The sequence below is a fragment of the Bubalus kerabau genome, chromosome 1 (genome assembly GCF_029407905.1).
Source record: "Bubalus kerabau isolate K-KA32 ecotype Philippines breed swamp buffalo chromosome 1, PCC_UOA_SB_1v2, whole genome shotgun sequence".
Classification (NCBI taxonomy): domain Eukaryota; kingdom Metazoa; phylum Chordata; class Mammalia; order Artiodactyla; family Bovidae; genus Bubalus; species Bubalus kerabau.
In genome coordinates, this window is record NC_073624.1 from 152,942,943 (window position 1) to 152,954,129 (window position 11,187).

Sequence of the window (11,187 nt, forward strand, 5' to 3'; positions counted from 1 at the left end):
GTCTGGACTGCTGAGATGTGGAAGCAGGAGGTTGGTGGGTTTACTCTGAGAGTCAGGAACAGAATGAAACCACATATATTCAGTTCCTTATTTTCTCACACTTGATAGAAACCTCAGATACCCTAGACCACTAAGTTAGTTTCAGGAATTCAGGCAAGAGACTAACTCATAATATAGCCGGGGCCTCCCGGGAGCTCAAAGTCCATGGTCCAAGGTGTGTTTCCAGAAGGAGGTCTCCAAAGCCAGCAAGAGGGCTCCCCTGAGCAGGAACATCTTACATCATCTGATCCTTCTCTTCAGAGTCTTCTGTTCTGAATCCTTCTCTTTGGAGGCAGTGAGGTATAGAGCACAGGACCAAGGATGAGAAAATCTGGGTTCTAGTGCTTGCTTTCCCACTTATCAGTTATATCTCTTCTCTCCACCTCATTTTCCTCATTTATAGAATGGGAAAAACAATTCCCAGCTATGTAAGGCAGCTCTGAGTTTAAAGAGGAATGGTTTGTATCAAGGTGCTTTTTAGCAAAAGACAGAAATTATGTCAGTACTATTTTTTTATGGCAAGGCAAAAAAAGAAAAGACAAAGAGGAGGAGGGAAACTTCTAGGGCACCCCAGAATGCTTTGTTCTCACTTGTTCTTGGATTCCTTCATAATAAAGCACCAAGGTGCATCAGGTGCTGAGGGAGAGAAAGATACTTCAGATGTAGTGTCTGCCCTAAAAGAATTAAAAGATGACTGTGCACCAAAAGATGAGCACAGATTTCAGAGAGCACCCAAAGGTCACAGAGTGGAAAAGAAATTCTATCTTCACAGAAGCTCTAGGATTGTTCAACCAGGTGAAGAGGCCACAACAGGAAGGAGGGGGAAGAGGAGTGTCATGGTACATAACGGTCTCCAAGTCTCTTTGTCCGGGAGGAAATGAGGTCATCCTGCTCTCAGAATCAGCATGACAGCCTCCAGCCAAGTAATCTGAAGTCATGAGAGCTGCCGGGAGAGTGCTGTGAATCACAAGAGTCAGCTGGGAATTTCCTGATAACTAACCTACAAGTTTCGGGGTAAGTCCTCAGGCTGCAACATATCTGTTTACATTTTGATCACGTTTATTTACAATTAGTGGGTTCTAACTCCAAACAAAGCATACCACGATCTTCTAGAGGAAGTAGCAAAACTGGTTCGGAGGCCTCTAGCATTCTGACTCAGTACGTGAGGCTGGCAGCTCAGAGCTGGGCACAGAGAATCCCTCCAGAGGAGGATGGGTCACCGGCCTCACAAGCTGGATAGTGAGCTTGTACTTTACACAGGCAGAGGCCAGAATCCTGAGACCTCTGGCTGGAGTAGAGCAAAGAGGCTTCCCTTCTTCCTGCTCTCCTGGTACTCTCTCCTACCCATCTCAGGTGAACCCAGACCTAAGGTCCAGGTTTGCCAGGCAGCAAAATGCTGTAGGCCTCTGGTGGCTCAGACAGAAAGAATCTGCCCACAATGTGGGAGACCCAGGTTCAATCCCTGGGTTGATTTTTGCCTGGGAAATCCCATGGACAGAGACTACAGTCCATGGGGTGGCAAAGAGTCAGACATGACTGAGCCTTTAACACTAGGCAGGGAAAGGGACCAAGCCTTATGCCTCTTTGGGCCTCCCCGTGGGTCCCTTCTCCTAAGCCTTGGGAGGATTCAGCCTTCTCCCCTTCCACTGAGGTGACAGGGTGGATTCAGGTGACTCCAAGCCCTGGTTCCCAACACTAGGGGGAAAGGGATGGGGGTGACTGAACTTCAGAGTCCCTACTGTGGTTTTCAGCTCTGCCTGAGAGATAGGTGTACATGCATGGACTTGTGTGTGTGTGTACACAACTGGGCACTTGCCCTCAGACAGGAAGTATAAGTAGAGTTCTTTACACATGGTCTTTCTGAAGACCAATCTTACTTGATGAGCTATTATTTTATCTTACTAGAAACCAGGCTTTATGATATAGAATACTAAATAAACATGCATTTAAAACTGTAATTATCTTTTTGGAATGGGTGATATACAAGGATATTTTCAAAAATTTAACAGTGTAAAAGGCCATATAGTGAAAAATAAATCTTCCTATTCGTGTCCTCCAGTTTCCCAATTCCTTTCCTCAGAGGTGAAAACAAGTTTCTACATTAAGAAGGCTTTATTCTTCCACTGTCTTAATTAAGTGACAATACTATGGATGGTTCATTAGAGGAACTTCCTGGAAGACACATCAAAACTTCAATAGAAAGCATCGACAGTTTGTGCCCTGAGACTTTATTCTCACGTGGGTAAGTGTAAAATCGCCTCAATCGTGTCTCTTTGGAACTTCATGGACTCTAGCCTTCCTGTGTCCTCTCTAGGGAGATTCTCCAGGCAAGAATACTGGAGAGGGTTGCCATGCCCTCGGGGGATCCAATCCAAGTCTCTTATGTCTCCTGCATTGGCAGATAGGTTCTATGCCACTCATGCCACCTGGGAAGCCCTGTTCTCACAATCCTACAGAATCATAGCAGGATTCTTATCCAGTCCTTATCAAGCCCTCACTTTCAAAGACCTCCCTTAAATCAAACTGCAAAAGTGAAAGTCGCTCAGTCGTGTCCGACTCTCTGCGACCCGTGGACTAGTCCACGGAATTCTCCAGGCCAGAATACTGGAGTGGATAACCTTTCCCTTCTCCAGGGATCTTCCCAACTCAGGGATCGAACCCGGGTCTCCCGCATTGCAGGCGGATTCTTTACCAGCTGAGCCTCAAGGGAAGCCCAACCAATCTACAAATTCTCAATAAAATCCGACGCCCTCCCCCACCCCCTGTCACGACCAAACTGCCTTACTGCAGTAAGCAATAAACTCAGCTTGTCTTATCCACTGGTTGTGTTGATTTTGGAGAAGCCGGCATACTACAGGGGCAGCCCCAGTAAGCAGGGTTTTTGGCTTTTTTTGGTGTTTTCAGCGAGCGTGCATTTTCACATTGAGAAAGACTTCACAGCTGTATGAGCTGCGGGCTATGCCCCTAAGCCCAGGGGTCCGAATCGCTGTCCTAGGCAGTTGGAGGCCGAGGGTGGAGAAGAGCTGGTTTACTGGAGGAGAGAGTCTCCCTAGCGCCTCTCCTTTTGGCAATTCGGGAGGTGGAGGGTGCTGCACCCGGCGGGCCCAGGCCAGGTGAATGGAAGGAGAGGGCGGTGAATTTAGTTACCTCTCCATGTCTAGGTTCAGACCTGGTTCGTCCCCTCCACTGGGGACCGCGCTGCCCCTCACGGTTTCGGTTGTGGAAGCCTGCGGGGTCCAAGTGGCGGCGCGCCCTTAGGGGAGGGGAGGGAAGGGAGCGGACGGGGCGATCCCGGGCTGGGGCGGGGCTAGAACTGGGGCGAGTACTAATATAGAGCCTGCAGTGCCGGCTGGCAGCACAGCGCAGAGATTGGAGCCCTAGACCCCGGCGGAGCTGCCTACAAGTCCCCACAGCCCCGGTCCTGCGCCCCTCTGGCCGTAGCCGCGGGTGAGTGTGAGCCTCCCTGAGAGCGCAGAGTGGAGGCGGGGGACCCCGATCCTGCCGGCTTTACTTCCCCTTACAGTCTGCCCCTGCTCGGCTGCGTCTGCGCGCTGAGTCACCGCGCCCTGTGCCTATGTATACCCCTGCAGCGGCGGGTCCAGGCTGTGCCACGAGCCCCTAAACTTCCAGAGAGGGGAGACGGGCCAGGCCCGGGGAGCCAGGTCACCGCGGGCTCGTCCCGCAGGGAACCTAGGGGCTCCAGCCCTGAACTGCAGTAATCCACCCCGTCCGCCTTAGCGCTCCTCCGCTTCTTCCCCTGACTTCTCCTTCCCATGCAGAGCTTCAGTCTAGAGCCCCAGCCTTGCCACCATGAGGATCCTGTTGGCATGCCTGCTCGTCTGTGCCCTGGTCGTGAGCGACTCTGATGTGAGTGGCTTCCCTGCTTTGACTCTAGGTGGCGGGAGGCGGCTTGCAAGACCCCCGAACAGCGCAGGGGAAGGAAGGGGCTGCATAGGGAGCCCGAGTCCTCCAAAATTAATCAACAGTAGAGCCAAACAGGGAAAAAGGACAGGTGTGGCATTGGGGCCTTGAGAATTGGGGAGCTTGCACTTGCTGGCAAGGGAAGAAGAAGCCGCAGGGACTGCCCCAACCTGCTGGCACCTGATTTGTGAAGCTTATTTGAGTCAGTTCATTTCTCCCTGCTGGAAACCTATGATCTTCCATATGAGATCTAGTTAGACATGAACAGGGTGAGGAGAGAGGCAACTGGAGGGAGGGTGAGTTTTGGGATTGGAGCCAGTTCATCTTCACTCCGGGGTCTCAGGAATATGGAACCTTTGATGAACTTTCTCTCTCCAACTCCCCTTCTCTTCCAGGGCAGCAATGAAGTTCATAAAGAGTCTGGTGAATGTGAGTATCTACCGCTTGAGCGCAGATATCTTGGAAAAGCCTCAGGGGGCAGCCCCTCCCTGTTCTTGCTTCAAGGCTGGTTCTCCCCTGGCCTACTCCCACGCTCCTTGCTTACCCTCCAACCTTTGTGTTTTCCAGTGAACTGTGGCTGTCTGAACGGAGGAAAATGTGTAACCTACAAGTACTTCTCCAACATTCAGCGATGCAGTTGCCCAAAGAAATTCCAAGGGGAACACTGTGAGATAGGTATGGGGGTCCTGACTCTAACTGGGAGGGGACAGGGGTACCAGTGATTTGGGGACAGGGAGACATGGGTAGGACGCAAGAGCAGGCAGGAGTTAGGAGGTGGAGTGGAGGGCATCTTCACCCCCATGTGATGTACGGTGAACACACACTGCCTCATGAAGCTGCTGCTGCTGCTGCTGTTGCTAAGTCGCTTCAGTCGTGTCCGACTCTGTGCGACCCCATAGATGGCAGTGCACCAGGCTCCCCCATCCCTGGGATTCTCCAGGCAAGAACACTGGAGTGGGTTGCCATTTCCTCCTCAAATGCATGAAAGTGAAAAGTGAAAGTGAAGTCGTTCATTCATGTCCGACTCTTAGCCATCCCATGGACTGCAGCCCAGCAGGCTCCTCCGTCCATGGGAGTTTCCAGGCAAGAGTACTGGAGTGGGATGCCATTGCCTTCTCAGCTTATGAGGCTGGGGCTGCACAAATGTAAGATGGGGGTGGAAAGAGACTCTTTATAGGACCTTCTACCTCACTGAAATCATCTGAGGCCTGGCAAGTTCTCTAAAATGCCTGTCTGAACTTCCTTCTCTAATATTCTCATCCCCACATTCTTCCACAGATACATCGAAAACCTGCTATCAGGGGAATGGTCACTCTTACCGAGGGAAGGCCAACACAGACCTCAGAGGCCGGCCCTGCCTGGCCTGGGACTCTCCCACCGTCCTTCTGAAAATGTACCATGCCCACAGATCTGATGCCATTCAGCTGGGCCTGGGGAAACACAATTATTGCAGGTAAGTGGTAAGTGGGGGTAACAAAGACCTTCCTCATGGCCTCACAGAAACCCTTTTACTATCCTGTTTGCCAAGTGCTGGCCATAGTATGAGAAAATCAAGGCCATTGGTTGAGTCTTTTCTGAAGGGGAAGATACAGAAAAGGCAATTTGGCTTGGAATGACACCCTCCTCCCCTCTATGTTGCCAGGAACCCAGACAATCAGAGAAGGCCCTGGTGCTACGTGCAGGTTGGCCTAAAGCAGTTTGTCCAGGACTGCATGGTGCAGGACTGCTCTGTTGGTAAGTGTCAGTGGCCTGTTTATGATGGTGGGGTGGAAGGTGACAAACTCCTACGTTCCCTTATTGCATCACAGGAGGAATGAGGAGGGAGGCCTGCCTGGCCCTGAAAACTGGGTGGTCAGAGGACCAGGAGCAAAACATTTTATCCTACCTCCCTGCCCAAGACATCCCTTTCTTTCTCCTCCAGGAAAAAGTCCCTCCTCTCCTAGGGAGAAAGCAGAGTTCCAATGTGGCCAGAAGGCTCTGAGGCCTCGCTTTAAGATTGTTGGGGGAAAGTCCACCAGCATCGACAACCAGCCTTGGTTTGCAGCCATCTACAGGAGGCATCGAGGAGGCTCTGTCACCTACTTGTGTGGTGGCAGTCTCATCAGTCCCTGCTGGGTGGTCAGCGCCACACACTGCTTCATGTATGTTCCTTCTTTCTTGGCCCTGACCCTTCTGCCCAAACGAATCCCTTCCTCCTTCCCAGCAAAAGATTCCCCTTATTTCTGATCCCTCAGCCCCTCTCTACATGGCCCATGGCCTTGGGGAGAGGTGATGCTCTCAGGTCATTGTGGTGGGGAGGGGAGAGTGACAGGCTCTCACAGGATCAGACTGTCTGACAGATCTCTCCACAGTGATCACCCAAAGAAGGAGAACTACATTGTCTACTTGGGTCAGTCAAGGCTTAACTCCGACACACGTGAGGAGATGCAGTTTGAGGTGGAAAAGCTCATCTTGCATGAGGACTATAGTGCGGAGAGCCTTGCTCACCACAATGATATTGGTGAGTGGAAAACCCTCATCTGCTCAATGATGATAGCTGGCGGGAAGGGGATCTGGAGAGACCTGAGTGGGAAGTTGGGGTTGTAGGGGAACTTGAAGACCCTGCTTTAAAGGGAGTGGTAGGGAAGGGTTCAGAGTGAAAAACACGAGAGGCCTGGTGCTCCTCTGTAGAGTCTCTGAATTTCCAAACAGGGAGCCTCCGCTGGGTGGCAGTAGCTTGGACTGGGACGCCCTTTCCATTGTGGGATGGAGCCTCTGTCTGTCCCAGGATATAGAACTTGGAGAGGGTATTGGGGCTGGTTTCAGCCCAACTACCTCTGCCAGGGCTTTCTGCAGGAAAAAATCCATACACCTGTATGCACTAGCCCTGGCTGTCTAAGCCTCTGTCAGCAACTGGAACAAAACCCTTGAAGCATGGAACAGAATAGGCTTGTTTTTAGGTGACAGGCTACCACCAGACCTCCCAGGATGCCCTCTGGCCTTAACTGATGCAGGAACAGACAGCCTCAGGGTTTGGAGGGGAGTGATGGTAACCACCTGACCAGGTGGTGATCTTTCTCCTCTGCCTCCTTCCTGCTCCCCTAGCTTTGCTGAAGATCCGTACCAGCAGAGGCCAGTGTGCACAGCCCTCCCGGTCCATACAGACCATCTGCCTGCCCCCACTGTATGGAGATGCTCATTCTGGCACAAGGTGTGAGATCACTGGCTTCGGAAAAGAGAATCCCTGTAAGTGACATTTGGGTCTGGCTGAGAGGGTCCTGGGGAAAGTGTTGTAGCCTGGAAGTGAGCTCAGCTTGATCAAGGGAGGACTGTGGAGAAAGAGATGGGAGCACGGTGGAAGCAGCAGATGGGTCTAGGGATGGAGTGGGGAGCGTTATTTAGGAACTGATGAGCCATAAATTTAAATGGGTGAGGGACTACAGGTGGGGTAAAGACCTAGATTTTGGGTGGGAAAAAAATAAGGGCTTTCCCTGGTAAGGACACTTTTTGGTCCCCTCCCTGACAGAGCCCCAGTGTGCAGACTGGACAGACACATTTTAACATAAATTCCTCCCTGTTTCCTCCATCTAGCTGACTATCGCTACTCAGATCAGCTGAAAATGACTTTTGTGAATCTGGTTTCCCATGAGGTGTGTCAGCAGCCCCACTACTATGGCACTGAAGTCACTGACAAAATGCTGTGTGCGGCTGACCCACAGTGGGAAACAGATTCCTGCCAGGTGAGAGTTCCAAGCATCTCTCTCCATCACCCTGCTCTCCCAGGGCTCCTGGGCTTTTTCCTATCTACTTTGGGGAGTCTCTCTCCAGTCAAAGTCCCAAGAAGCCAGGACCAGGACCTGAGCTCCAAACATTTGTCAAGAGCCTGGCTCTGTGCTAGGCACTTCAGACTCAGAAAGGGACAGGGACTAAGACCATAAGAAAGAGAAAACATTAGAAAATCGTACAATGCAGTGCTCAGAGTGTTGTGTGAATTATTGATCAGCTGTTTAGAAGAAGGAGGTGAGCACCAGCTAGATGGCCATTGCCATGGCAGGGGGCGCTTTAGCGAGAAAGAATGTGACTCTTATCCATAGGGAGGCAGAGGGAAGACTAGAGAGCATTTCAGTTTGCAAGATATAAAAATGAGAATGACCACTGCATATCTTGGGATGGGAAGGAGAAGTATAGGGTCTGAAAATGTAGATGGAATTGTAGATAACAGGACTTTGAAAGGCAAGCAGAGGATTTTTAAACTTGATGTGGTAGGAAATGGGGAGTCACTAAGGACTTTGACTCTAGGAAACTCTCTTTTCTCTCTTTGGCATGACTGGCCCCCTTCTCACTTCTCCTAGGACTCACCTTTTGTGTCTTTGGCTTAACAGGGAGACTCAGGGGGCCCGCTGGTCTGTACCATCCAAGGCCGCCTGACCCTGACTGGGATTGTGAGCTGGGGCCGTGACTGTGCCATGAAGGACAAGCCAGGAGTCTACACAAGGGTCTCAAAATTCCTGCCCTGGATCTACACTCACACCAGGGGAGAGATTGACCTTGCCCTCTGAAGGACCCCAGAGAACCAAGGAAAGCACCACCCACTCCCATGCTGACCGTCATTTTTGCAGTAGGGCCAGCTGCACAGCTATATGTAAGGAAGAGACTGAGGAAGATGGACTCTGCAGAGGTGGTTTTGCTTGTGGTACCCCCAGGGTGAACGACAGTAGACTTGGCCTCACTAAGTCTACTTAGTGAGTAGATATAGTCTGGGTGCTGGACGCCCAGATCCTTCCTGATCAGGATGGAAGGATGGTCCTGAACCGGGATGGTATTGTCCATTTCTGGACTAAAGCTTCCTGGAGTTAAAAATGGCATCTCCTGTGCATAGGTGGAAGGAGACCCAGCTCCCTGGCAGTGGGCCATTCATGAGGCCCACTGTTGGGAAATGAATAATTTCCCAATTAGGAAGTATAACACAACTGAGGTCTCTTGAGAGAGCTCAACCAATGAAAGAACAATGGTTTGGAGAGTAGAGACACTAATAACTTGAGGGAAGGGCTCTGACAGTCCATGAATGTATCAGGAAACGTAATATATGCGTGTATATGTTTGCACACTTGTGCGCAAGCTGTGTCAGCGTAAGAGCTGGTGTTCTGTGTCTGACTGCAAGTCTCGATACTTCCCCAAATTGTCTGGATGTGACGTCATACAGAATAGCCTGTTTGGAGAAGTCGTGGGTCACTCCTGGGGCCTCTTGGGCCTCCCAGGTGATGATGTGTATAAATGTATCATTTTGGGGCAGACTGTGAGAAGCACTAAATTTGCAGTTTCAGTTTCACATAGATGTTTTCTTGGCCAGTTATCCCTTCCGACCTTCTAGCTGAGTTCATCCAATCCTCACTGAGTGAGGCAAGGACCACTCCTGTACACTGAATATTTAATGATTATATTCTGGTATTTTTATTTATATCTATTTTTGTAATTTTGAATAAATATGATCAATCAAATGTGATTTTTCTGAAGATTTTGGCTCTTTCCTGGTGCTTGTATGGGAGGGAGTTGGGAGCATAAAAAGTAGAAGATGATGATGGTGGAATGCATCCCAGGGTTTTCCAGGGGCTATATCTTGGACCTAATGGGCCTTCGGGAAGGAGAATCTAGGACAGTTGTAGAGCAGATCCTCCATAGCACATAAGGTACAAAAAGGTGCCCCAGGGACTTCTCTGGCGGTCCAGTGGTTAAGACTCTACCTTCCAATGTAGGAAGCGCAGGTTTGATCCCTGGGGAACAAAGGTCCCACATCTGGTGGTGTGGCCCAAAAAAAAAAAAAGGTGCCCCAAGCCAGAAGTCCACAACGTGATAAATGGTGTGCAGGCTTTGTCAACTCTCAGTTCCCCTCCCAGGCCTGATGCCTTTGGGCAGTGCACATCGTATTCAACTTTACATGGTGATCCTCTTTAGGACTGCGTGTGTGCTACGTCGCCTCAGTTGTGTCCAACTCTTTGAGACCCCATGGACTGTAGCCAGCCAGGCTCCTATGTCCATGGAATTCTCCAGGCAAGAATACCAGAGTGGGTTGCCATGCCCTGCTCCAGGGTCTTTAGGATTAGTCTCACCATATTCTCTTCATTCTATCCCCAACGATCCTTGGGCTGAATTCACCAAAGCGGGAGACATGCACAAGCTGCTGATCCAAAACCCAGCCCAGCTTGAGTTGGTGGCAATCAGGAAACAGAAAACGTAATTTCCCATAATTTGTGTATGAGGATGGTGCTGAGTTTCCCCTGTGTGTTAATGAGGTTCATGACCAGCCTTTCCTATCCCTAATATCAGGAAGTTCAGAATCTAAAGCTGAGTGATTTCCTGATGTATGTGTACATGTATTTTGAACCAAACATCAACTTCTTACAGATTGGATGTAGAAGGCAAGCCAGGATTTATAGCTGGATGCCAAAATACTGAAATTTCCAAGCTATATTAGTGAATTTTGGCAGTGTTTCTTTACTAAGTCACCTGAGAACTTTAAAAATAGGTAGATAGTCTATGCTCCACCCACAGAGGCTGTGATTTAGGTCAGGACTGGTGCCAGGGCTCGTGATTTTAGAAAAATTCCCCAGGTGTTTCTGATATGCATCCCTGATTCAGATCTGTTGGAGACAATTGGCCTGATCATGTAAAGGACTCAGTAAATTCAAGATGTGGTCAGGATACATTCTCTGCATGAACAGTTAGATTTATGAGTAGGGTTTGAAGGTATAAGGTCTCCTAGCCTTCCTGTTCAGAGAATCTCCAGACCATGGACCCCTGGAAGGCAAGGACCCAGAGCATTCAGTTTTTAATCCCCGTAATCTAGCTTGTTTTATTCAGTATGATGCAGTGGTTCAGAGCATGGATTTTGGAGTCAAGTGGCCCAGACTAAATTCCTGTATGACTTGGGAACAACTCTTAACCTTTTGTGCCTCAGTTTCTTGATTGGTTCACAACAAACTGTGAAAAGTTCTTAAAGACATGGAAATACCAGACTACCTTACCTGCCTCCTGAGAAATCTGTATGCAGGTCAAGAAGCAACAGTTAGAACCCAACATGGAACAATGGACTGGGTCCAAATGGGGAAAGGAGTACATCAAGGCTGTATATTGTCACCCTACTTATTTAACTTATATGCAGAGTATATCATGTGAAATGCCAGGCTGAATGAAGCACAAGCTGGAATCAAGATTGCCAGGAGAAATATCAATAACATCTGATATGCAGAT

At 49.7% G+C, this 11,187-nt stretch overlaps 1 protein-coding gene across 3 annotated transcripts; it reads left to right on the forward strand.

The window, feature by feature from the left end:
* Positions 1-824: 824 nt before the first annotated feature.
* On the forward strand, positions 825-9,439 carry PLAU (plasminogen activator, urokinase). Of its 3 annotated transcripts, XM_055536300.1 has the most exons (12): positions 825-1,053; positions 2,099-2,281; positions 3,819-3,906; positions 4,356-4,389; positions 4,528-4,635; positions 5,239-5,413; positions 5,603-5,694; positions 5,882-6,101; positions 6,300-6,460; positions 7,045-7,185; positions 7,531-7,679; positions 8,322-9,439. In XM_055536300.1, exons 3-12 carry the CDS (start codon positions 3,850-3,852, stop codon positions 8,496-8,498), a joined length of 1,314 nt encoding a protein of 437 aa, XP_055392275.1. In that variant the 5' UTR covers positions 825-1,053; positions 2,099-2,281; positions 3,819-3,849; the 3' UTR covers positions 8,499-9,439. The 3 variants fall into 3 exon arrangements, with proteins under 3 accessions (XP_055392275.1, XP_055392268.1, XP_055392284.1); XM_055536293.1 differs by lacking the exons at positions 825-1,053; positions 2,099-2,281 and adding an exon at positions 3,335-3,486; XM_055536309.1 differs by lacking the exons at positions 825-1,053; positions 2,099-2,281 and adding an exon at positions 3,335-3,486 and having other exon boundaries at positions 6,312-6,460.
* Positions 9,440-11,187: the final 1,748 nt, after the last annotated feature.